Genomic DNA, 27,440 nt, shown 5'->3' with positions numbered 1-27,440 from the left:
AATGTAGAGAATCCCTCTCATGAGATTGTCTCTGATTACAGTTATGTCCATGAATCAATACTGGAGGACGCTCCGATGTTTGAAATGATTCCAGAGAACAAAGAAATCTCATAGGATTATGAGAGTGCGTATGAGTTGATAGAAAGATCTTCCATACACATTGATGATATATACTGTTGCTCAAGGAATCATAGAGCACGATGATATCAAACCACACTCTGTTGCAAAATGTCAACAAAGAGCAGATCATTGGCCTAAATGGAAAGAATCAATCCAGGCAGAATTAGATTCTCTGACAAAGAGACATGTATTTGGTCAGGTAGTGCTAACCCCACCAAGTGTAAAGCCTGTAGGACATAAATGAGTCTTTGTCAAAAAGAGTAATGAGAAGAATGAAGTCCTAAGGTACAAGGCTCGCCTTGTGGCACAAGGTTTCTCACAACGCTCTGGAATTGACTACGAGGAGACATACTCTCCCGTAATGGACGTTATAATGTTCCGCTACTTAGTTAGCTTAGTAGTTTCCGAAGGACTGGAAATGCAGCTCATAGATGTGGTTACTGCATATCTCTATGGGGATCTAGATTCAGAGATATATATGAAAGTGCCTGATGGCCTTACATTACCCAAGTCAAGTGACTCTAAACCATGGAGTGCGTTTGCAATTAGGTTGAAACGCTCACTTTACGGATTGAAACAATCCGGGCGGATGTGGTATACCCGTCTAAGTGACTACTTGATTAGGAAGGGATATAAGAACGATGAAGTATGCCCCTGCTTATTCATAAAGAAAACAAGTTTCGGATTTGCAATTGTAGCTGTATATGTCGATGATATGAACATAATAGGTACTCTTGATGAAATAAGAGAAACCGCGAGCTACTTGAAATCCGAATTTGAGATGAAGGATCTTGGGAAAACTCGATTCTATCTAGGCCTTGAACTAGAACACCGAGTTTGTGGAATACTAATCCACCAGTCTGCGTATGTCCAAAAGTCAGGCAATTTAACATGGAAAAAGCGCATCCTGCTAGCACTCCCATGATCGGTCGAAGCTTGGATGATGCGAAGAAATATCCATTTCGTCCAAAGGAAGATGACGAAGATGTGTTGGGAACTGAAATTCCCTATCTAAGTGCAATAGGCGCATTATTGTACTTAGCCTAATGTACTCGACCAGACATTGCATTCTCAGTGAACTTGTTAGCTAGATTTAGCTCAGCGCCAACGCAGTGTCTCTAGAATGGTATCAAGAACATTTTCGATACCTAAAATGAACCTTTGACTTGTGACTGTTCTTTCCCTACAGAGAGACAAGTGGGACCGCAGATGGAACTGCAATCCCTAAAGGAAATGTTGATGGCGAAACCGCCACTCACTACACTAAAACGCCAAATGACGTTTTGGTCGGTTTTGCTGATGCTGGATACGTCTCTGACCCACATAAAGATCGTTCCCAAACTGGTTATGTATTTACCAATGGGAACACAGCGATATCTTGGAGATCAACCAAGCAAACCCTTGTGGCTACCTCCTCGAACCACTCAGAGATCATTGTTCTACATGAGGCAGTTTGTGAGTGTGTATGGTTAAGAGCTATCATTGCACATAATCGATCGAGGGACTAGTGGTTTGAGTTCTACCACTGAAGAGCCTACTTGCATTTATGAACACAATGCAGCTTGCATCGAACAGATGAAGCTAGGTAATTATATTAAGGGTGATAACACAAAACACATATCGCCAAAGTAGTTCTACAATCAGCAACAACAGGCTCTCCTCAAGATTCAAGTGAATCAAGTAAGGTCTGAGGAGAATGTGGCAGATTTGTTCACCAAATTATTGCCCAAGGCCACATTTGAGAAACATGTGAAAAACATAGGAATGCGAAGTCTTTCCAAACTCCCTTGATTAATGCAAGTATCAGGGGGAGGTGTAGACGTCAGGGGGAGTGTAACACACACATGTCAGCCTCAAATGTAGAAGGTGCGTTGTGCTCTTTTCCTTCGACCAAGGTGTATTTTTTGTCCCACAAGGTTTTTATTGTTACTTGGCAAGGTTTTTAGTGAGGCAATAACTCATGCACCATTTCGTCTTTGACTTGGCACAAGGGGAAGTGTTAAAGGAAAAACATATTGTGTGCCCTCGTCAAAGCAACTGACGGAGAGGGAATCAAGGAATCAGTGATTACCATCAATCAGCGCAATTACGGATTAATCAGCATTTAGTATCATTAATGTAATTGATATTTCCGTTGTAATTCTATTCCTATATAAAGGGACTATGAAATGAAATGAGTAGACTAATTTCAATTGTCATTTTACTTTTACAGTCCGTAGCTATATTTGCTATATTTGTGCTTATAAGGTGACGGAATGCTCCTTGTGGCTATGGCCATAGACCAAATAACTAGTAGTGACTGACGGTCTAGAGAGTCAAATACAAAGTGAGACCTATTGTAGTACTAGTAAAAAAAAAAAAATTAATAATAATAATAATAATAAATGCCATTGGTGTTTCTCATGAGACATTATTGTGAGCGAACATTGAGGTATTTTGTATTAAAAAGTTCGTTTCCTTTTCGACGGAAAAAGGCTACTTGATGAAGCTCGTTAATCTTTATTTACTATTAAGAAAATGGTCCCAAAACATATATTAACTTTGAGGCACGTTTGAAGTTTAGGTCTTCACAATTTATATGTGTAGTCCACCAATGGCTTCTTAATTGATTAATTTAGGGGAGTAATTAGGTAAACTGCAGGACTAGTTCTAGCAAGTGATGACCTTGATCGAATGAGCACTCAAATACTTAACGTCTTCTCCGACTTAGGATCTAGTATATTAATTTATATACCTTCTTCTTTACTCCCAATTGATCATCTCGAACCTTAGGACTAGCTAGTAATACTAGTCAAAGTCACATCTTATTTTGTTAAAGAAGACCGCTATATGGAAAACATAGCAAAGAATGGCCTATATATAGCAATACAAATATGACGCTTTTGCAAAATATAACTAGCTACCTAATTCGGAGCAATGGCATCCAAATCTAATCTTTCTCTCTTCACTGTCACTCTCCTCCTTGCCCTTCTTACTCTCCTCTCTTATGCAACTGCTTCTCATCCCCACAACAAGAGATCTTCCCCATTTGAGTTCCTTGAGAATCTGAAGGGTTGCCACAAAGGTGATAAGGTCAAGGGCATCAATGATCTCAAAAAATACCTAGAAAAGTACGGTTACTTGAACTACAAGAACCACAGTCATTCGGACGACGATGATTTTGATGACCTTTTGGAGGAAGCCATCAAGACTTACCAGGTCAATTACCACCTCAAGTCCACCGGAACACTGGACGGCAAAACAGTGTCGAAGATGATGACACCTCGTTGTGGCGTGCCGGATATCATCAATGGCACCTCGTCCATGAGATCAGCCAAGAAAAGGCACCAACATGGTATCTAGCTCTTTCATCTTATTAGACAATTACGTTGTCCTCCAACTTTTTTTTTTTAACGTTGTCCTCTGACTTCTTACGAGTTATCAATAGAACATACACTACTGCACTACTATATACAATTATACATTAATATACTGAAAATGATTTGTACATGCATCTACAATTACCATTCTCCATATGTTAATTGAAATTCAAAATCAAAATAAAACCATACAGTAATTCTCTTGAATTAAAACTTGAACATTCTGTCTAACGATTTAAGTACTCGGTATTGTTTTACAGGTTCAATTCATACCACTGCTCACTACTCATTTTTCCAGGGAAATCCAAAATGGCCTTCTTCTAAATACCATCTCACTTACGGTTTTCTCCCCAACACCCCATCCGAAGCCACGGGCGCTGTCGCACGGGCTTTCGCAACATGGGCTGGAAACACTCACTTCACGTTCAGCCAGTCCCAAAGTTACGAGAATGCGGATTTGAAGATTAGTTTTCATAAGGGTGACCATGGAGACGGGAATTCATTTGACGGCCCGGGCGGGGTCCTAGCCCATGCTTTTAGCCCGTCGGATGGAAGATTCCACTACGACGCAGATGAGCCTTGGTCTGTGGGTGCTACACCAGGTGCTTATGACTTGGAGACTGTGGCTTTGCATGAAATAGGGCACCTTCTGGGACTTGGACATAGCTCAGTGGAGGGAGCTATCATGGCCCCAGCTATTCCCCCGGGAGTGACTAAAAGTTTGCATGGGGACGATGTTCAAGGAATCAAGGCTTTATACAACGTCTGAGGAGCAGTGCTAGCACTAGCTCGATCAAACAATTCAATGCCTTCTTGTTAATTACCACGTAGTCTTTTGTTGATTATGCTCCCCCACAGTCAGCTTTTAATTCTTTCCTTTATCAAATAAGGTATCTGAATAACTTGTGCCGAGATAGATTTTTCAGATTAAAAAGTAACAAAGAGAGTTGTTGTATGTATGAAGAGCTGATTGTTGAGAATATATACATCCCACATGGGAAAAATGGGATATTGCTTATGGGTTTATAAGGGTTTGGGCTACTCCATCCATTGCCAATTGGTTTTGGATGTGAACCCCAGATTACTTTATCATGGTATCAAAGCGGGTTACCCACGTGTGCATGCCTAACGGCCACACGGGCTCCACGTCACCCAAAGTTGTCCACGTGTATGGCTTGAAAATTCGCCACACGTGCGGGGGCGTGTTGAGAATATATACATCCCACATGGGAAAAATGGGATCTTGCCTATGGGTTTATAAAGGTTTGGGCCACTCCATCCATTGCCAATTGGTTTTGGATGTGAACCCCAGATTACTTTATCACTGATGTTTTGGTAAATTATGGTGTGATGAGATGTGCCTCACCTCTTGTTTTGCAACATTTTATTTTCTCCTCAAATTCGTTTTTATTAGCCTTTTTGTTGTTGGAGGTATTGATTTTGGTCCCTCTCCTATTGTTCTTTCTTTAATTAATAAAATAGAGTGATCGGGAGGTTGTCACTCATCTCTTATATATCCTCGTCCTTTCAGCAAAAAAGAAAAAGAAAAGTTTTATGCATGAGTACATATATCTATATGCATTCACTAGTGAAGTTCTTAATCGTAAAATGAAGAAAAATACGATTAGTCTTATCACGACAACTACAATAATTAGATTTCTTTAGGTCTTTCTTTAAGCATTATTTGTGTAAAAAAATAATTATATTGAAAACCGTAGAATCAACTAATCTATGGGTGAAAACAAATATGATGTAATGATAATCAAATAATCAATAAACAATTTGTACGTGTTTAATGTCAAAAGAAACGGCAATCATGCATACAAGTGGCTATCGATCGGAAACATCAGATGACTAGAATATGACAACCTCTCCCATTCATATTATCTCATATTGTGAACTCATCCATCTGGAAATTGGTTTTATATATAGAGGGCGGATTTGGTATTTGTATATTTTGTGCATCAATGATCTAGTCTAGTCGATAATGAATGTTACGACGTCCAAGCTGGCTAGTTTCGCCTTCACAATTCTCTGATTTTGTTGAGCACACCCATATTAATTTCCTAGCATTAAGCCCACAGTTCAAGTAGTCCAGTTAGTCCACTAATATTAAGCCCATGATGTTTAGTCCTTCACTCTGTTGTGGTACTTAGTAGACACGTGTAGAACAACCGACTTGTACTGGACAATATCACAGTTATATTATGTACCTACAGCCATTTTGGCAACCACCTTTTGAACAATGAATTGAATCTACTTTTTTCATTTCCAGTCTTTATCTTTCTGCATTTCCATTCTTATCTTCCTTTCACAATTTGAATCCCATCAAATTCTCTGATACAACAACTCAAACCTAACTGCTAACAGAAACCAAATCTTGAGCTCAGCATGCATGTGTAAACACAAAAAATCTTGTAACGAATGAAAGAAGAACACGTGTACAAAGTAATATATTTTTATTAATGAATTTGAGGGTTACAATCTCTATAAATGCTCTTTCACAAATATCTCATCTGATTCGATCTCTGACGTTGATTTGATCTAAAGGTGGCGAGCACTTGATCTTGAATCGAACAGTTGCACTATGAACTTCTTATTATGTTGACGATTTGAGGAAGACGATTGACCAAGGGCTGTAGATGCTTGATCTTAATCGGATTTAGGCCACGAGTGGTGTCACGTGGTGAGCATTCTTCGGCTTTGGTAGGGGATGAACCGGTACGTGTGTTTGGTGCTTGTTGATTCTCCACGAGCTTGATAAAGAACTTGTAGAGGATTTACTTTGTTGACGACTTGCTGAAGGCGGTTGATCAAGGGATGCAGCGGCTTGCTCTTGATCAGATTTGAGCCACGAGCGATGTCACGTGATGAGTGTTCTTTAGCTTTGATGGTGAATGAATCGGCACGAGTGCTAGTGCTTGTTGATTATCCACGAGCTTGATGAAGAACTTGGCAGAAACTTTGCTTTGTTGACGACTTGAAGACGACAAATGATCAAGGGCTGCAGAGGCTTGAACTTAATCAGAATTGAACCACGAGGGTGTCACGTGGCGAGTATGGCTTTGATGGCGGATGAATCGCACTTTTGCTTGGTGCTTGTTGATTCTCCGCGAGTTTGACGACTTCTGAGCTTACAGGTGATTTCACTTGCTTGTCTGAAGTCGGTGAGGTGAAGTGACCAGCTATTTGGTAGCTTGATGGTTCTTCACGAGCTGGGAGACTTCTGAACTTTGGAGAGGTTTCTTCTGTCTACTTGCGTCCCTCTGTCTATCGTCGTCGTCCCCACATCTTGATTTGAGAGGGGGTATTTATAGTGTCGGCGTCTCTCTCGATTTGGAATGCCTTGATGACACGTAATTAATTGCATTTTCCTTAATAACATAATCAAATCAATCAACCTTAATTAACTAATTTAATCACGACCATTAAGGAATTAGTCAATTAATTTGATGGTTGATTTTAATTATATTTCATTAATAGCATAATCAAATCAATCAGCTTTAATTAACTGATTTAATCATGACTATTAAGAAATTTAGCCAATCAATTTGATGGCTGATTTTAATTGTATTTCATTAATAGCTTAATCAAATCAATCAGCTTTAATTAACTGATTTAATCACGACTATTAAGAAATTTAGCAAATCAATTTGATGGCTGATTTTAATTGTATTTCATTAATAGCATAATCAAATCAATCAGCTTTAATTAACTGATTTAATCACGACCATTAAGAAATTAGCCAATCAATTTGATAGCTGATTTTAATTGTATTTCATTAATAGCATAATCAAATCAATCATCTTTAATTAACTGATTTAAGCATGACCATTAAGAAATTAGCCAATCAATTTGATGGCTGATTTTAATTGTATTTCATTAATTGCGTAATCAAATCAATCAGTTTTAATTAACTGATTTAATCACGACTATTAAGAAATTTAGTCAATTAATTTAATGGCTGATTTTCATCTTGATTATCAATTTAAATATATTGACATCTAATCCGCAGACGAAATTTAATGCTTGATTTGACTTGGAATCAATTGATTTAATTTGATTGATCCGCTTTAATATCAATTGATTTAGCCGGAACAAATTCATTTATTGCCGTCGGGCCTTTCATGTGTCACCAAGTGTCGTTTTCTGAGTCTGCTTGGTTTTGCTTACGCTCAAGCTGCGTGCACATTTTGGTGGACCCACATGCCGACTAAATTTATTCGGTCATAATTTCAAGTATTGACCAAATTATTTAATGAATTTTATTTTCATTAATTTTTTGGTGTCTACAGCATGTTCTGGTGAGAACGTTTTTTATATATGATTTCTGCTTCTTAAGCTCAACGACTGTATATGCATGACGTCGTACACCAACTCTGTAGACAAACGTAATTGATCACACCATCTGTTTAAATTTATACATTAATGCTATTGCCTATAAATTCCATTGCGAGTATGAGGCTTCAGCAACATCCATACTCTAACTCGGAGCAATGGCACCAAAATCTTATCTTTCTCTTTTCACAGTCACTCTCGTTCTCCTCCTCCTCGCCCTCTTTTCTTTCCTCTGTAATGCAACGGCAAACTCATCTCCGTTTGAGTTCCTCGAGCATCTTAAGGGTTGTCACAAAGGTGACAAGGTCAAGGGCATCAACGACCTCAAGAAGTACCTTCAAAAGTTCGGTTACTTAAATTACGAGAACCAGAGACATTCCGATGACGATGATTTTGACGAGCACTTGGAGGAAGCCGTCAAGACTTACCAGCTCAATTTCCACCTCAAGTCCACCGGAACATTGGACGACAAAACCCTATCAACGATGATGATGCCTCGTTGTGGTGTGCCTGATATCATCAATGGCACCACATCCATGCGATCAGCCCAGATAAAGCGCCAGCACCGTAAGTATTTCATCTTACTAGAAAATTAGATTATCATCTTAATTTTATATTGTTTATTAGTAGTGTTTTTCCTCTCAGATACTGATCAAGAAAACATTACTGTACTTGTAGATACATTAAAATTGTTAAAAGCATGCAGATAATAATAATCTTGAATTAAGACTTGATCATTACGTCAAACGAATTAAAGTACTTGATATTGTTTTACAGGTGCAATTCATACCACTGTTCACTTCTCATTTTCCGATGGAAATCTAAAATGGCCTTCTTCAAAATACCATCTGACTTACGGTTTTCAAGCCGGCACCCCATCAGAAGTCCAGGGCGCTGTCGCACAGGCTTTCTCAACATGGGCTAAGAACACTCACTTCAAATTCAGCAAGGCTCAAAATTACCAGAGTGCTGATTTGAAGGTTAGCTTTCATAAGGGTGATCATAGAGACGGGAATTCATTTGATGGGCCTGGCGGACAGCTGGCCCATGCTGCTTACCCTACGGAGGGAGCATTGCACTACGACGCAGAAGAGACTTGGTCTGTAGGTGCCAAACCAGGTGCCATGGACATTGAGAGTGTTGGTTTGCATGAAATCGGGCACCTTCTGGGACTTGGACACAGCTCAGTGGAGGAAGCTATCATGTATCCAACCATCCCCGAGGGAGCGTATAAAAGTTTGCATGAGGACGATATTCAAGGAATAAAAGCTTTATACAACGTTTGAGTAATAGTGCTCCATCAAATAATTATAATTCAAATTAAGTAATGTTCCTTATATCACCTTGTACTTATTATGTTACCCCAGAGTCAAGGAATAATATTTCTTCTTATCAAATATTGTACCTGCTCTATGTTAATGTACCTGTCAGGGGCGGATCTAGGATCTGAATATTGGTAGGGCTTCATAATTGGTTTTTTTTTTTTTTCTGGTACAACAATGCAAAAGTCTAAGCCCTGAAGAGCCGAGTAAGTATAATTGAAAGAGGTTGAAAATCTTATTATAGTGAAAATAGTACAGAAATTACTCACGCATCAGTGTCATTAGATAGAATTATTATACAGAGTATATTACAAGAGCACACATCTAGCACACTCACTTTTTAGGATTACATCCAAAATAAAGAAAACTAAGAACTCTGAATGAAAACAAAATGTAAAACAAAGTCCATGTATCTTTGCAACCTACTCACTCGAAAAAAAAATGACCTAACATTCTTTTTGTATTAAAATGCAAGCCCAAAGATAAAATACTAATACAAATACATACAAATCTAAAGAGTAAATACCAAACAAATCCAAAACCACACACAAAGAAGGCCCAAGGTCCAACTTAGAACCCACTATGGATTTAAAAGACAAGATGAAGTAAAAGAAAAAAAAAGGTATGAAAAGCTAACAACGATAGGATTCGAACTTGAGAGGGCTCACTAGAAGCCATAGCACTTGACCAATGCAACAAAAGGCTTCAAACACGCAGATGATACATGTACTAAGTTATGTATAGGAAAAATCTCGGTAGGGCTTGAGCCCTACCAACACTCTACTTGGATCCGCCCCCTGGTACCTGTGTACAACATTGAATAAAAGTTGTTTGAGGCCCCTTTCTTTCGAGATTGTGGGTGAGTGCCAGTCACCCCAAATCGACTGTCGCAAAGGAACTAATATCGCCTAATCTTCAATTTAATTTATATAAAAAAAAAAGTTGTGTGAGGATTCTAGATTCTCTACTAATTAAAAATAACACTAAAAGAAGAAGAGAATAGAAAAAATTAGGGTTAATTACTGTTTACTCCCTGAACTTTCAGGGAAAAAACAGTTCAGTCCCTGCCTTTTCAATTTCACATGTTTACTCCCTCATCTCTCAATTTTGAACCAATAGGTCACTACTAAAAAAAACTCCAATTGCGACGGCAGTTTGCGACGGCAAATCGTGATTTTGCCACTAATATTAAGCCAGTTAGTCCACTAATATTAAGCCCATGATGTTTAGTCCTTCACTCTGTTGTGGTACTTAGTAGACACGTGTAGAACAACCGACTTGTACTGGACAATATCACAGTTATATTATGTACCTACAGCCATTTTGGCAACCACCTTTTGAACAATGAATTGAATCTACTTTTTTCATTTCCAGTCTTTATCTTTCTGCATTTCCATTCTTATCTTCCTTTCACAATTTGAATCCCATCAAATTCTCTGATACAACAACTCAAACCTAACTGCTAACAGAAACCAAATCTTGAGCTCAGCATGCATCTGTAAACACAAAAAATCCTGTAACGAATGAAAGAAGAACACGTGTACAAAGTAATATATTTTTATTAATGAATTTGAGGGTTACAATCTCTATAAATGCTCTTTCACAAATATCTCATCTGATTCGATCTCTGACGTTGATTTGATCTAAAGGTGGCGAGCACTTGATCTTGAATCGAACAGTTGCACTATGAACTTCTTATTATGTTGACGATTTGAGGAAGACGATTGACCAAGGGCTGTAGATGCTTGATCTTAATCGGATTTAGGCCACGAGTGGTGTCACGTGGTGAGCATTCTTCGGCTTTGGTAGGGGATGAACCGGTACGTGTGTTTGGTGCTTGTTGATTCTCCACGAGCTTGATAAAGAACTTGTAGAGGATTTACTTTGTTGACGACTTGCTGAAGGCGGTTGATCAAGGGATGCAGCGGCTTGCTCTTGATCAGATTTGAGCCACGAGCGATGTCACGTGATGAGTGTTCTTTAGCTTTGATGATGAATGAATCGGCACGTGTGCTAGTGCTTGTTAATTATCCACGAGCTTGATGAAGAACTTGGCAGAAGCTTTGCTTTGTTGACGACTTGAAGACGACAAATGATCAAGGGCTGCAGAGGCTTGAACTTAATCAGAATTGAACCACGAGGGTGTCACGTGGCGAGTATGGCTTTGATGGCGGATGAATCGCACTTTTGCTTGGTGCTTGTTGATTCTCCGCGAGTTTGACGACTTCTGAGCTTGCAGGTGATTTCACTTGTTTGTCTGAAGTCGGTGAGGTGAAGTGACCAGCTATTTGGTAGCTTGATGGTTCTTCACGAGCTGGGAGACTTCTGAACTTTGGAGAGGTTTCTTCTGTCTACTTGCGTCCCTCTGTCTATCGTCGTCGTCCCCACATCTTGATTTGAAAGGGGGTATTTATAGTGTCGGCGTCTCTCTCGATTTGGAATGCCTTGATGACACGTAATTAATTGCATTTTCCTTAATAACATAATCAAATCAATCAACCTTAATTAACTAATTTAATCACGACCATTAAGGAATTAGTCAATTAATTTGATGGTTGATTTTAATTATATTTCATTAATAGCATAATCAAATCAATCAGCTTTAATTAACTGATTTAATCATGACTATTAAGAAATTAGCAAATTACCACTACCTACACTTTTAGTCCATAAATTACCATTAGCAGGCTTGTTTTTTTAAATTCCCATGCGGTACTGTTCACTTTTTGAATTATTTCTATTGGTAAGTAATTTACGAATCTGCCCTTGTGAGTTTGATAATGTGAATTAACACTGCTGAATGTCAGTAGCATTGTGAAGAAATAATATTTCTATATTCCATCTTTGTTTTTCTTAGAAACAACTCATTTATTTAATAATTCCAAAAACTATTTATAAATATTACAATATGAAACTTGAACAATATATCATTTATTTCTGGCTTTGCTGCTTGCACATACAAGTTGCATTGAATTTCACCTCTTCTCATGGTGAAGAAGTTTCTCCAGCAGGATTTCCTGGAGTACTGACCCTCAGTAGTATATTGACCCCCAGTAGTATACTGACCCTCAGTAGTGTACTGATCCCCAGTAGTATACTGACCCCCAGTAGTATACTAGCCTGGCCTTATTGCGTTTGCTCACATCAGCATTGCTTTCATTAGCTCCATCCTGCAAGTCAACCAGCAACACATAGCACAAACATAAACATAAAACTAAAGCATTACACAACACCACCAATCCCATAAGAAACTAACATAAACACAAAACTAAAGCTACTGACCCTCAATATAAAACTGACAATCAGACTATAGCTACTGACCTGCAAACGAAATTTGCTGAGTCCTGCAGAAATAACAAACAAATTAAGATTAGTACAGCTCCACCAAATTGTGAAACAAATAAACAACACATAGTCCATTATAGCTTACCCAAAACCAGTGACATCATACACAAATGCAAAGAAAGCAACAAAAAATGCTTTTCTTCTCATGTGTAATAACCCAAACCAACAATCAAATCCTAGGAGGTACTCTAGACTTCAAAAAGGCAATTGAGGGAGATTAAACTTCTAGAATTTACAACAGAAAAAAAATCCCTAAAGACTCCCAAACACTATCTAATTGAGATACTAAAGACATGACCCACCACAAAAACTTGGCCTCTTTCACTAAGCAAACAAGGTGACTACACAAATCAACAAGCTTTTCTCCTTTGCTCAGTTCTAGCTCCCAAAAACGGAACATGCAGAAAAAATTAGTCAAAAAACCCCAAGTCCTAGCATTTTTCTATCTCCCTCGCTATTACAACAAGCAAACCTAACCAAGCCCCAAACCACGACTCCCCAATGCAACGAACTCCACAAATTACAACACAAAACAACTCTAGGGCACACAAATGCCAACACCTAAACTCAGATCCAACCAAAACAAACCGAATTCTCTCCTAATCGAAAATATACCTCTTCTTCAAAGTCATAGTCCTTCTCGACCGGCACAGCCTCGTCATCGGAGCCGTGGGAGTTGTCCTCGGCGGCGTCTTCATCGTCGGAGTTGGCGGAGCGAGCGACGACCTCTACCTCTTCCTCGTCCTCTTCGTCGTTGATCGGCTCCTCCTCCTTGGAATTGGATAGGGCTTCGTCAGAAGAGACCTGGGGCTTCGTTTTGGGGGTCAGTAGCCTCAGTAGTTCCTCTTCACCGCTAGCTTTGCCGCCGCATCCAAGATCTATTGCCTCGCCGTCGGAGCCTCGATTCGTTGCTTCGCCGTCGGAACCTTGCTTTGTTGCTTCGCCGCCGCCGGAACCTCGCTTTGTTGCTTCGCCGCTGAAATGGAGGTTTTGATTTGGGGAGAAATAGAGGTTTTTATTTTGGGGAGAAATGGATCTGTGAGAGAGAGAGAGGAGGTTTTGATTTGGGGAGAAATGGAGGTTTTGATTTTGGGGAGAAATAGATATGTGAGAGAGAGAGGGAGAGAGCTGATGTATCGTGATAGAGTGGCAATTTTCGTAATTTCATAAAACTTTAACTATCCTTTATGTTTTTAATGCAAATGAACAGTGACCGCATGGGAACCACATCTCTAGCCTTTGCGCACGGGAAAGAAATATGAGAATTTGTAGTTAATGGTCATTACCTCTTAAGAAATTTAGCCAATCAATTTGATGGCTGATTTTAATTGTATTTCATTAATAGCATAATCAAATCAATCAGCTTTAATTAACTGATTTAATCACGACTATTAAGAAATTTAGCAAATCAATTTGATGGCTGCTTTTAATTGTATTTCATTAATAGCATAATCAAATCAATCAGCTTTAATTAACTGATTTAATCACGACCATTAAGAAATTAGCCAATCAATTTGATGGCTGATTTTAATTGTATTTCATTAATAGCATAATCAAATCAATCAACTTTAATTAACTGATTTAAGCATGACCATTAAGAAATTAGCCAATCAATTTGATGGCTGATTTTAATTGTATTTCATTAATAGCGTAATCAAATCAATCAGCTTTAATTAACTGATTTAATCACGACTATTAAGAAATTTAGTCAATTAATTTAATGGCTGATTTTCATCTTAATTATCAATTTAAATATATTGACATCTAATCCGCAGACGAAATTTAATGCTTGATTTGACTTGGAATCAATTGATTTAATTTGATTGATCCGCTTTAATATCAATTGATTTAGCCGGAACAAATTCATTTATTGCCGTCGGGCCTTTCATGTGTCACCAAGTGTCGTTTTCTGAGTCTGCTTGGTTTTGCTTACGCTCAAGCTGCGTGCACATTTTGGTGGACCCACATGCCGACTAAATTTATTCGGTCATAATTTCAAGTATTGACCAAATTATTTAATGAATTTTATTTTCATTAATTTTTTGGTGTCTACAGCATGTTCTGGTGAGAACGTTTTTTATATATGATTTCTGCTTCTTAAGCTCAACGACTGTATATGCATGACGTCGTACACCAACTCTGTAGACAAACGTAATTGATCACACCATCTGTTTAAATTTATACATTAATGCTATTGCCTATAAATTCCATTGCGAGTATGAGGCTTCAGCAACATCCATACTCTAACTCGGAGCAATGGCACCAAAATCTTATCTTTCTCTTTTCACAGTCACTCTCGTTCTCCTCCTCCTCGCCCTCTTTTCTTTCCTCTGTAATGCAACGGCAAACTCATCTCCGTTTGAGTTCCTCGAGCATCTTAAGGGTTGTCACAAAGGTGACAAGGTCAAGGGCATCAACGACCTCAAGAAGTACCTTCAAAAGTTCGGTTACTTAAATTACGAGAACCAGAGACATTCCGATGACGATGATTTTGACGAGCACTTGGAGGAAGCCGTCAAGACTTACCAGCTCAATTTCCACCTCAAGTCCACCGGAACATTGGACGACAAAACCCTATCAACGATGATGATGCCTCGTTGTGGTGTGCCTGATATCATCAATGGCACCACATCCATGCGATCAGCCCAGATAAAGCGCCAGCACCGTAAGTATTTCATCTTACTAGAAAATTAGATTATCATCTTAATTTTATATTGTTTATTAGTAGTGTTTTTCCTCTCAGATACTGATCAAGAAAACATTACTGTACTTGTAGATACATTAAAATTGTTAAAAGCATGCAGATAATAATAATCTTGAATTAAGACTTGATCATTACGTCAAACGAATTAAAGTACTTGATATTGTTTTACAGGTGCAATTCATACCACTGTTCACTTCTCATTTTCCGATGGAAATCTAAAATGGCCTTCTTCAAAATACCATCTGACTTACGGTTTTCAAGCCGGCACCCCATCAGAAGTCCAGGGCGCTGTCGCACAGGCTTTCTCAACATGGGCTAAGAACACTCACTTCAAATTCAGCAAGGCTCAAAATTACCAGAGTGCTGATTTGAAGGTTAGCTTTCATAAGGGTGATCATAGAGACGGGAATTCATTTGATGGGCCTGGCGGACAGCTGGCCCATGCTGCTTACCCTACGGAGGGAGCATTGCACTACGACGCAGAAGAGACTTGGTCTGTAGGTGCCAAACCAGGTGCCATGGACATTGAGAGTGTTGGTTTGCATGAAATCGGGCACCTTCTGGGACTTGGACACAGCTCAGTGGAGGAAGCTATCATGTATCCAACCATCCCCGAGGGAGCGTATAAAAGTTTGCATGAGGACGATATTCAAGGAATAAAAGCTTTATACAACGTTTGAGTAATAGTGCTCCATCAAATAATTATAATTCAAATTAAGTAATGTTCCTTATATCACCTTGTACTTATTATGTTACCCCAGAGTCAAGGAATAATATTTCTTCTTATCAAATATTGTACCTGCTCTATGTTAATGTACCTGTCAGGGGCGGATCTAGGATCTGAATATTGGTAGGGCTTCATAATTGGTTTTTTTTTTTTTTTCTGGTACAACAATGCAAAAGTCTAAGCCCTGAAGAGCCGAGTAAGTATAATTGAAAGAGGTTGAAAATCTTATTATAGTGAAAATAGTACAGAAATTACTCACGCATCAGTGTCATTAGATAGAATTATTATACAGAGTATATTACAAGAGCACACATCTAGCACACTCACTTTTTAGGATTACATCCAAAATAAAGAAAACTAAGAACTCTGAATGAAAACAAAATGTAAAACAAAGTCCATGTATCTTTGCAACCTACTCACTCGAAAAAAAAAATGACCTAACATTCTTTTTGTATTAAAATGCAAGCCCAAAGATAAAATACTAATACAAATACATACAAATCTAAAGAGTAAATACCAAACAAATCCAAAACCACACACAAAGAAGGCCCAAGGTCCAACTTAGAACCCACTATGGATTTAAAAGACAAGATGAAGTAAAAGAAAAAAAAAGGTATGAAAAGCTAACAACGATAGGATTCAAACTTGAGAGGGCTCACTAGAAGCCATAGCACTTGACCAATGCAACAAAAGGCTTCAAACACGCAGATGATACATGTACTAAGTTATGTATAGGAAAAATCTCGGTAGGGCTTGAGCCCTACCAACACTCTACTTGGATCCGCCCCCTGGTACCTGTGTACAACATTGAATAAAAGTTGTGTGAGGCCCCTTTCTTTCGAGATTGTGGGTGAGTGCCAGTCACCCCAAATCGACTGCCGTAAAGGAACTAATATCGCCTAATCTTCAATTTAATTTATAAAAAAAAAAAAGTTGTGTGAGGATTCTAGATTCTCTACTAATTAAAAATAACACTAAAAGAAGAAGAGAATAGAAAAAATTAGGGTTAAATACTGTTTACTCCCTGAACTTTCAGGGAAAAAACAGTTCAGTCCCTGCCTTTTCAATTTCACACGTTTACTCCCTCATCTCTCAATTTTGAACCAATAGGACTATTCCGTCGAAAAACTCTATTATAATGTCTATTATACCCTCAGTTCATCTTTTTTCTTTTTCTTAATTTAATTTTTTATCTTTTTTTTTAATTAATTAATTAATTTTTTTTTTAAAAGATTTTTTTCTCTTTTGTTTTGTTTTGTTTTTTTCCTTTTTCCATCTATTCGATTCCGATTTCACTTTCCATTCGATTCAATTGAGGAAAGTGAAATCGGAATTGAATAGATGGGAAAAGGAAAAAAAAAAAAAAAAAACAAAATCAAATCAATCTGCTTTAATTAACTGATTTAATCACGACTATTAAGAAATTTAGCAAATCAATTTGATGGCTGGTTTTAATTGTATTTCATTAATAGCATAATCAAATCAATCAGCTTTAATTAACTGATTTAATCACGACCATTAAGAAATTAGCCAATCAATTTGATGGCTGATTTTAATTGTATTTCATTAATAGTATAATCAAATCAATCAGCTTTAATTAACTGATTTAATCATGACCATTAAGAAATTAGCCAATCAATTTGATGGCTGATTTTAATTGTATTTCATTAATAGCGTAATCAAATCAATCAGCTTTAATTAACTGATTTAATCACGACTATTAAGAAATTTAGTCAATTAATTTAATGGCTGATTTTCATCTTGATTATCAATTTAAATATATTGACATCTAATCCGCAGACGAAATTTAATGCTTGATTTGACTTGGAATCAATTGATTTAATTTGATTGATCCGCTTTAATATCAATTGATTTAGCCGGAACAAATTCATTTATTGCCGTCGGGCCTTTCATGTGTCACCAAGTGTCGTTTTCTGAGTCTGCTTGGTTTTGCTTACGCTCAAGCTGCGTGCACATTTTGGTGGACCCACATGCCGACTAAATTTATTCGGTCATAATTTCAAGTATTTGACCAAATTATTTAATGAATTTTATTTTCATTAATTTTTTGGTGTCTACAGCATGTTCTGGTGAGAACGTTTTTTATATATGATTTCTGCTTCTTAAGCTCAACGACTGTATATGCATGACGTCGTACACCAACTCTGTAGACAAACGTAATTGATCACACCATCTGTTTAAATTTATACATTAATGCTATTGCCTATAAATTCCATTGCGAGTATGAGGCTTCAGCAACATCCATACTCTAACTCGGAGCAATGGCACCAAAATCTTATCTTTCTCTTTTCACAGTCACTCTCGTTCTCCTCCTCCTCGCCCTCTTTTCTTTCCTCTGTAATGCAACGGCAAACTCATCTCCGTTTGAGTTCCTCGAGCATCTTAAGGGTTGTCACAAAGGTGACAAGGTCAAGGGCATCAACGACCTCAAGAAGTACCTTCAAAAGTTCGGTTACTTAAATTACGAGAACCAGAGACATTCCGATGACGATGATTTTGACGAGCACTTGGAGGAAGCCGTCAAGACTTACCAGCTCAATTTCCACCTCAAGTCCACCGGAACATTGGACGACAAAACCCTATCAACGATGATGATGCCTCGTTGTGGTGTGCCTGATATCATCAATGGCACCACATCCATGCGATCAGCCCAGATAAAGCGCCAGCACCGTAAGTATTTCATCTTACTAGAAAATTAGATTATCATCTTAATTTTATATTGTTTATTAGTAGTGTTTTTCCTCTCAGATACTGATCAAGAAAACATTACTGTACTTGTAGATACATTAAAATTGTTAAAAGCATGCAGATAATAATAATCTTGAATTAAGACTTGATCATTACGTCAAACGAATTAAAGTACTTGATATTGTTTTACAGGTGCAATTCATACCACTGTTCACTTCTCATTTTCCGATGGAAATCTAAAATGGCCTTCTTCAAAATACCATCTGACTTACGGTTTTCAAGCCGGCACCCCATCAGAAGTCCAGGGCGCTGTCGCACAGGCTTTCTCAACATGGGCTAAGAACACTCACTTCAAATTCAGCAAGGCTCAAAATTACCAGAGTGCTGATTTGAAGGTTAGCTTTCATAAGGGTGATCATAGAGACGGGAATTCATTTGATGGGCCTGGCGGACAGCTGGCCCATGCTGCTTACCCTACGGAGGGAGCATTGCACTACGACGCAGAAGAGACTTGGTCTGTAGGTGCCAAACCAGGTGCCATGGACATTGAGAGTGTTGGTTTGCATGAAATCGGGCACCTTCTGGGACTTGGACACAGCTCAGTGGAGGAAGCTATCATGTATCCAACCATCCCCGAGGGAGCGTATAAAAGTTTGCATGAGGACGATATTCAAGGAATAAAAGCTTTATACAACGTTTGAGTAATAGTGCTCCATCAAATAATTATAATTCAAATTAAGTAATGTTCCTTATATCACCTTGTACTTATTATGTTACCCCAGAGTCAAGGAATAATATTTCTTCTTATCAAATATTGTACCTGCTCTATGTTAATGTACCTGTCAGGGGCGGATCTAGGATCTGAATATTGGTAGGGCTTCATAATTGGTTTTTTTTTTTTTTTCTGGTACAACAATGCAAAAGTCTAAGCCCTGAAGAGCCGAGTAAGTATAATTGAAAGAGGTTGAAAATCTTATTATAGTGAAAATAGTACAGAAATTACTCACGCATCAGTGTCATTAGATAGAATTATTATACAGAGTATATTACAAGAGCACACATCTAGCACACTCACTTTTTAGGATTACATCCAAAATAAAGAAAACTAAGAACTCTGAATGAAAACAAAATGTAAAACAAAGTCCATGTATCTTTGCAACCTACTCACTCGAAAAAAAAATGACCTAACATTCTTTTTGTATTAAAATGCAAGCCCAAAGATAAAATACTAATACAAATACATACAAATCTAAAGAGTAAATACCAAACAAATCCAAAACCACACACAAAGAAGGCCCAAGGTCCAACTTAGAACCCACTATGGATTTAAAAGACAAGATGAAGTAAAAGAAAAAAAAAGGTATGAAAAGCTAACAACGATAGGATTCGAACTTGAGAGGGCTCACTAGAAGCCATAGCACTTGACCAATGCAACAAAAGGCTTCAAACACGCAGATGATACATGTACTAAGTTATGTATAGGAAAAATCTCGGTAGGGCTTGAGCCCTACCAACACTCTACTTGGATCCGCCCCCTGGTACCTGTGTACAACATTGAATAAAAGTTGTTTGAGGCCCCTTTCTTTCGAGATTGTGGGTGAGTGCCAGTCACCCCAAATCGACTGTCGCAAAGGAACTAATATCTCCTAATCTTCAATTTAATTTATATAAAAAAAAAAGTTGTGTGAGGATTCTAGATTCTCTACTAATTAAAAATAACACTAAAAGAAGAAGAGAATAGAAAAAATTAGGGTTAATTACTGTTTACTCCCTGAACTTTCAGGGAAAAAACAGTTCAGTCCCTGCCTTTTCAATTTCACATGTTTACTCCCTCATCTCTCAATTTTGAACCAATAGGTCACTACTAAAAAAAACTCCAATTGCGACGGCAGTTTGCGACGGCAAATCGTGATTTTGCCACTAATATTAAGCCAGTTAGTCCACTAATATTAAGCCCATGATGTTTAGTCCTTCACTCTGTTGTGGTACTTAGTAGACACGTGTAGAACAACCGACTTGTACTGGACAATATCACAGTTATATTATGTACCTACAGCCATTTTGGCAACCACCTTTTGAACAATGAATTGAATCTACTTTTTTCATTTCCAGTCTTTATCTTTCTGCATTTCCATTCTTATCTTCCTTTCACAATTTGAATCCCATCAAATTCTCTGATACAACAACTCAAACCTAACTGCTAACAGAAACCAAATCTTGAGCTCAGCATGCATCTGTAAACACAAAAAATCCTGTAACGAATGAAAGAAGAACACGTGTACAAAGTAATATATTTTTATTAATGAATTTGAGGGTTACAATCTCTATAAATGCTCTTTCACAAATATCTCATCTGATTCGATCTCTGACGTTGATTTGATCTAAAGGTGGCGAGCACTTGATCTTGAATCGAACAGTTGCACTATGAACTTCTTATTATGTTGACGATTTGAGGAAGACGATTGACCAAGGGCTGTAGATGCTTGATCTTAATCGGATTTAGGCCACGAGTGGTGTCACGTGGTGAGCATTCTTCGGCTTTGGTAGGGGATGAACCGGTACGTGTGTTTGGTGCTTGTTGATTCTCCACGAGCTTGATAAAGAACTTGTAGAGGATTTACTTTGTTGACGACTTGCTGAAGGCGGTTGATCAAGGGATGCAGCGGCTTGCTCTTGATCAGATTTGAGCCACGAGCGATGTCACGTGATGAGTGTTCTTTAGCTTTGATGATGAATGAATCGGCACGTGTGCTAGTGCTTGTTAATTATCCACGAGCTTGATGAAGAACTTGGCAGAAGCTTTGCTTTGTTGACGACTTGAAGACGACAAATGATCAAGGGCTGCAGAGGCTTGAACTTAATCAGAATTGAACCACGAGGGTGTCACGTGGCGAGTATGGCTTTGATGGCGGATGAATCGCACTTTTGCTTGGTGCTTGTTGATTCTCCGCGAGTTTGACGACTTCTGAGCTTGCAGGTGATTTCACTTGTTTGTCTGAAGTCGGTGAGGTGAAGTGACCAGCTATTTGGTAGCTTGATGGTTCTTCACGAGCTGGGAGACTTCTGAACTTTGGAGAGGTTTCTTCTGTCTACTTGCGTCCCTCTGTCTATCGTCGTCGTCCCCACATCTTGATTTGAAAGGGGGTATTTATAGTGTCGGCGTCTCTCTCGATTTGGAATGCCTTGATGACACGTAATTAATTGCATTTTCCTTAATAACATAATCAAATCAATCAACCTTAATTAACTAATTTAATCACGACCATTAAGGAATTAGTCAATTAATTTGATGGTTGATTTTAATTATATTTCATTAATAGCATAATCAAATCAATCAGCTTTAATTAACTGATTTAATCATGACTATTAAGAAATTAGCAAATTACCACTACCTACACTTTTAGTCCATAAATTACCATTAGCAGGCTTGTTTTTTTAAATTCCCATGCGGTACTGTTCACTTTTTGAATTATTTCTATTGGTAAGTAATTTACGAATCTGCCCTTGTGAGTTTGATAATGTGAATTAACACTGCTGAATGTCAGTAGCATTGTGAAGAAATAATATTTCTATATTCCATCTTTGTTTTTCTTAGAAACAACTCATTTATTTAATAATTCCAAAAACTATTTATAAATATTACAATATGAAACTTGAACAATATATCATTTATTTCTGGCTTTGCTGCTTGCACATACAAGTTGCATTGAATTTCACCTCTTCTCATGGTGAAGAAGTTTCTCCAGCAGGATTTCCTGGAGTACTGACCCTCAGTAGTATATTGACCCCCAGTAGTATACTGACCCTCAGTAGTGTACTGATCCCCAGTAGTATACTGACCCCCAGTAGTATACTAGCCTGGCCTTATTGCGTTTGCTCACATCAGCATTGCTTTCATTAGCTCCATCCTGCAAGTCAACCAGCAACACATAGCACAAACATAAACATAAAACTAAAGCATTACACAACACCACCAATCCCATAAGAAACTAACATAAACACAAAACTAAAGCTACTGACCCTCAATATAAAACTGACAATCAGACTATAGCTACTGACCTGCAAACGAAATTTGCTGAGTCCTGCAGAAATAACAAACAAATTAAGATTAGTACAGCTCCACCAAATTGTGAAACAAATAAACAACACATAGTCCATTATAGCTTACCCAAAACCAGTGACATCATACACAAATGCAAAGAAAGCAACAAAAAATGCTTTTCTTCTCATGTGTAATAACCCAAACCAACAATCAAATCCTAGGAGGTACTCTAGACTTCAAAAAGGCAATTGAGGGAGATTAAACTTCTAGAATTTACAACAGAAAAAAAATCCCTAAAGACTCCCAAACACTATCTAATTGAGATACTAAAGACATGACCCACCACAAAAACTTGGCCTCTTTCACTAAGCAAACAAGGTGACTACACAAATCAACAAGCTTTTCTCCTTTGCTCAGTTCTAGCTCCCAAAAACGGAACATGCAGAAAAAATTAGTCAAAAAACCCCAAGTCCTAGCATTTTTCTATCTCCCTCGCTATTACAACAAGCAAACCTAACCAAGCCCCAAACCACGACTCCCCAATGCAACGAACTCCACAAATTACAACACAAAACAACTCTAGGGCACACAAATGCCAACACCTAAACTCAGATCCAACCAAAACAAACCGAATTCTCTCCTAATCGAAAATATACCTCTTCTTCAAAGTCATAGTCCTTCTCGACCGGCACAGCCTCGTCATCGGAGCCGTGGGAGTTGTCCTCGGCGGCGTCTTCATCGTCGGAGTTGGCGGAGCGAGCGACGACCTCTACCTCTTCCTCGTCCTCTTCGTCGTTGATCGGCTCCTCCTCCTTGGAATTGGATAGGGCTTCGTCAGAAGAGACCTGGGGCTTCGTTTTGGGGGTCAGTAGCCTCAGTAGTTCCTCTTCACCGCTAGCTTTGCCGCCGCATCCAAGATCTATTGCCTCGCCGTCGGAGCCTCGATTCGTTGCTTCGCCGTCGGAACCTTGCTTTGTTGCTTCGCCGCCGCCGGAACCTCGCTTTGTTGCTTCGCCGCTGAAATGGAGGTTTTGATTTGGGGAGAAATAGAGGTTTTTATTTTGGGGAGAAATGGATCTGTGAGAGAGAGAGAGGAGGTTTTGATTTGGGGAGAAATGGAGGTTTTGATTTTGGGGAGAAATAGATATGTGAGAGAGAGAGGGAGAGAGCTGATGTATCGTGATAGAGTGGCAATTTTCGTAATTTCATAAAACTTTAACTATCCTTTATGTTTTTAATGCAAATGAACAGTGACCGCATGGGAACCACATCTCTAGCCTTTGCGCACGGGAAAGAAATATGAGAATTTGTAGTTAATGGTCATTACCTCTTAAGAAATTTAGCCAATCAATTTGATGGCTGATTTTAATTGTATTTCATTAATAGCATAATCAAATCAATCAGCTTTAATTAACTGATTTAATCACGACTATTAAGAAATTTAGCAAATCAATTTGATGGCTGCTTTTAATTGTATTTCATTAATAGCATAATCAAATCAATCAGCTTTAATTAACTGATTTAATCACGACCATTAAGAAATTAGCCAATCAATTTGATGGCTGATTTTAATTGTATTTCATTAATAGCATAATCAAATCAATCAACTTTAATTAACTGATTTAAGCATGACCATTAAGAAATTAGCCAATCAATTTGATGGCTGATTTTAATTGTATTTCATTAATAGCGTAATCAAATCAATCAGCTTTAATTAACTGATTTAATCACGACTATTAAGAAATTTAGTCAATTAATTTAATGGCTGATTTTCATCTTAATTATCAATTTAAATATATTGACATCTAATCCGCAGACGAAATTTAATGCTTGATTTGACTTGGAATCAATTGATTTAATTTGATTGATCCGCTTTAATATCAATTGATTTAGCCGGAACAAATTCATTTATTGCCGTCGGGCCTTTCATGTGTCACCAAGTGTCGTTTTCTGAGTCTGCTTGGTTTTGCTTACGCTCAAGCTGCGTGCACATTTTGGTGGACCCACATGCCGACTAAATTTATTCGGTCATAATTTCAAGTATTGACCAAATTATTTAATGAATTTTATTTTCATTAATTTTTTGGTGTCTACAGCATGTTCTGGTGAGAACGTTTTTTATATATGATTTCTGCTTCTTAAGCTCAACGACTGTATATGCATGACGTCGTACACCAACTCTGTAGACAAACGTAATTGATCACACCATCTGTTTAAATTTATACATTAATGCTATTGCCTATAAATTCCATTGCGAGTATGAGGCTTCAGCAACATCCATACTCTAACTCGGAGCAATGGCACCAAAATCTTATCTTTCTCTTTTCACAGTCACTCTCGTTCTCCTCCTCCTCGCCCTCTTTTCTTTCCTCTGTAATGCAACGGCAAACTCATCTCCGTTTGAGTTCCTCGAGCATCTTAAGGGTTGTCACAAAGGTGACAAGGTCAAGGGCATCAACGACCTCAAGAAGTACCTTCAAAAGTTCGGTTACTTAAATTACGAGAACCAGAGACATTCCGATGACGATGATTTTGACGAGCACTTGGAGGAAGCCGTCAAGACTTACCAGCTCAATTTCCACCTCAAGTCCACCTGAACATTGGACGACAAAACCCTATCAACGATGATGATGCCTCGTTGTGGTGTGCCTGATATCATCAATGGCACCACATCCATGCGATCAGCCCAGATAAAGCGCCAGCACCGTAAGTATTTCATCTTACTAGAAAATTAGATTATCATCTTAATTTTATATTGTTTATTAGTAGTGTTTTTCCTCTCAGATACTGATCAAGAAAACATTACTGTACTTGTAGATACATTAAAATTGTTAAAAGCATGCAGATAATAATAATCTTGAATTAAGACTTGATCATTACGTCAAACGAATTAAAGTACTTGATATTGTTTTACAGGTGCAATTCATACCACTGTTCACTTCTCATTTTCCGATGGAAATCTAAAATGGCCTTCTTCAAAATACCATCTGACTTACGGTTTTCAAGCCGGAACCCCATCAGAAGTCCAGGGCGCTGTCGCACAGGCTTTCTCAACATGGGCTAAGAACACTCACTTCAAATTCAGCAAGGCTCAAAATTACCAGAGTGCTGATTTGAAGGTTAGCTTTCATAAGGGTGATCATAGAGACGGGAATTCATTTGATGGGCCTGGCGGACAGCTGGCCCATGCTGCTTACCCTACGGAGGGAGCATTGCACTACGACGCAGAAGAGACTTGGTCTGTAGGTGCCAAACCAGGTGCCATGGACATTGAGAGTGTTGGTTTGCATGAAATCGGGCACCTTCTGGGACTTGGACACAGCTCAGTGGAGGAAGCTATCATGTATCCAACCATCCCCGAGGGAGCGTATAAAAGTTTGCATGAGGACGATATTCAAGGAATAAAAGCTTTATACAACGTTTGAGTAATAGTGCTCCATCAAATAATTATAATTCAAATTAAGTAATGTTCCTTATATCACCTTGTACTTATTATGTTACCCCAGAGTCAAGGAATAATATTTCTTCTTATCAAATATTGTACCTGCTCTATGATAATGTACCTGTCAGGGGCGGATCTAGGATCTGAATATTGGTAGGGCTTCATAATTGGTTTTTTTTTTTTTTTTTTTTTTTTCTGGTACAACAATGCAAAAGTCTAAGCCCTGAAGAGCCGAGTAAGTATAATTGAAAGAGGTTGAAAATCTTATTATAGTGAAAATAGTACAGAAATTACTCACGCATCAGTGTCATTAGATAGAATTATTATACAGAGTATATTACAAGAGCACACATCTAGCACACTCACTTTTTAGGATTACATCCAAAATAAAGAAAACTAAGAACTCTGAATGAAAACAAAATGTAAAACAAAGTCCCTGTATCTTTTCAACCTACTCACTCGGAAAAAAAAATGACCTAACATTCTTTTTGTATTAAAATGCAAGCCCAAAGATAAAATACTAATACAAATACATACAAATCTAAAGAGTAAATACCAAACAAATCCAAAACCACACACAAAGAAGGCCCAAGGTCCAACTTAGAACCCACTATGGATTTAAAAGACAAGATGAAGTAAAAGAAAAAAAAAGGTATGAAAAGCTAACAACGATAGGATTCGAACTTGAGAGGGCTCACTAGAAGCCATAGCACTTGACCAATGCAACAAAAGGCTTCAAACACGCAGATGATACATGTACTAAGTTATGTATAGGAAAAATCTCGGTAGGGCTTGAGCCCTACCAACACTCTACTTGGATCCGCCCCCTGGTACCTGTGTACAACATTGAATAAAAGTTGTGTGAGGCCCCTTTCTTTCGAGATTGTGGGTGAGTGCCAGTCACCTCAAATCGACTGTCGCAAAGGAACTAATATCGCCTAATCTTCAATTTAATTTATAAAAAAAAAAAGTTGTGTGAGGATTCTAGATTCTCTACTAATTAAAAATAACACTAAAAGAAGAAGAGAATAGAAAAAATTAGGGTTAAATACTGTTTACTCCCTGAACTTTCAGGGAAAAAACAGTTCAGTCTCTGCCTTTTCAATTTCACACGTTTACTCCCTCATCTCTCAATTTTGAACCAATGGGTCCATTCCGTCGAAAAACTATATTAAAATGTCTATTATACCCTCAGTTCATCTTTTTTCTTTTTCTTAATTTATTTTTTTATCTTTTTTTTAATTAATTAATTAATTTTTTTTAAAAGATTTTTTTCTCTTTTGTTTTGTTTTTTTTTTTTTTTTTTTCCTTTCTCCAACTATTCGATTCCGA

At 37.9% G+C, this 27,440-nt stretch overlaps 4 protein-coding genes, 2 long non-coding RNA genes and 1 pseudogene across 6 annotated transcripts; 5 read left to right on the top strand and 2 right to left on the bottom strand.

Annotated features, from left to right (window-relative positions):
• The first annotated feature begins 3,036 nt into the window (after positions 1-3,036).
• LOC133746569 (metalloendoproteinase 3-MMP-like) lies at positions 3,037-4,796 on the top strand. The gene is made up of 2 exons (XM_062174740.1): positions 3,037-3,454; positions 3,740-4,796. Exons 1-2 carry the CDS (start codon positions 3,037-3,039, stop codon positions 4,246-4,248), a joined length of 927 nt encoding a protein of 308 aa, XP_062030724.1. The 3' UTR covers positions 4,249-4,796.
• Positions 4,797-7,967: 3,171 nt separating this feature from the next.
• LOC133746561 (metalloendoproteinase 3-MMP-like) lies at positions 7,968-9,218 on the top strand. Its single transcript, XM_062174732.1, has 2 exons — positions 7,968-8,384; positions 8,595-9,218. The coding sequence occupies exons 1-2, from the start codon at positions 7,976-7,978 to the stop codon at positions 9,101-9,103; spliced, it is 918 nt and encodes a 305-aa protein (XP_062030716.1). The 5' UTR covers positions 7,968-7,975; the 3' UTR covers positions 9,104-9,218.
• Positions 9,219-11,859: 2,641 nt separating this feature from the next.
• On the bottom strand, positions 11,860-13,616 carry LOC133746554 (uncharacterized). Its single transcript, XR_009864221.1, has 3 exons — positions 13,100-13,616; positions 12,461-12,483; positions 11,860-12,309 (listed from the first exon to the last, which is right to left on the bottom strand). It is a non-coding gene; the product is annotated as an uncharacterized LOC133746554 (long non-coding RNA).
• Positions 13,617-14,732: 1,116 nt separating this feature from the next.
• LOC133746544 (metalloendoproteinase 3-MMP-like) lies at positions 14,733-15,961 on the top strand. The gene is made up of 2 exons (XM_062174714.1): positions 14,733-15,149; positions 15,360-15,961. The coding sequence occupies exons 1-2, from the start codon at positions 14,741-14,743 to the stop codon at positions 15,866-15,868; spliced, it is 918 nt and encodes a 305-aa protein (XP_062030698.1). The 5' UTR covers positions 14,733-14,740; the 3' UTR covers positions 15,869-15,961.
• Positions 15,962-18,189: 2,228 nt separating this feature from the next.
• On the top strand, positions 18,190-19,418 carry LOC133746534 (metalloendoproteinase 3-MMP-like). Its single transcript, XM_062174703.1, has 2 exons — positions 18,190-18,606; positions 18,817-19,418. The coding sequence occupies exons 1-2, from the start codon at positions 18,198-18,200 to the stop codon at positions 19,323-19,325; spliced, it is 918 nt and encodes a 305-aa protein (XP_062030687.1). The 5' UTR covers positions 18,190-18,197; the 3' UTR covers positions 19,326-19,418.
• Positions 19,419-22,082: 2,664 nt separating this feature from the next.
• Positions 22,083-23,845, bottom strand: LOC133746527 (uncharacterized). Its single transcript, XR_009864212.1, has 3 exons — positions 23,323-23,845; positions 22,684-22,706; positions 22,083-22,532 (listed from the first exon to the last, which is right to left on the bottom strand). It is a non-coding gene; the product is annotated as an uncharacterized LOC133746527 (long non-coding RNA).
• A 1,111-nt stretch (positions 23,846-24,956) lies between these two features.
• LOC133746517 (metalloendoproteinase 3-MMP-like) lies at positions 24,957-26,173 on the top strand (annotated as a pseudogene).
• The last annotated feature ends 1,267 nt before the right edge of the window (positions 26,174-27,440 follow it).

This window comes from Rosa rugosa, chromosome 1 (genome assembly GCF_958449725.1).
Source record: "Rosa rugosa chromosome 1, drRosRugo1.1, whole genome shotgun sequence".
Taxonomy (NCBI): domain Eukaryota; kingdom Viridiplantae; phylum Streptophyta; class Magnoliopsida; order Rosales; family Rosaceae; genus Rosa; species Rosa rugosa.
This window is presented reverse-complemented; position numbering and strand designations above follow the sequence as displayed.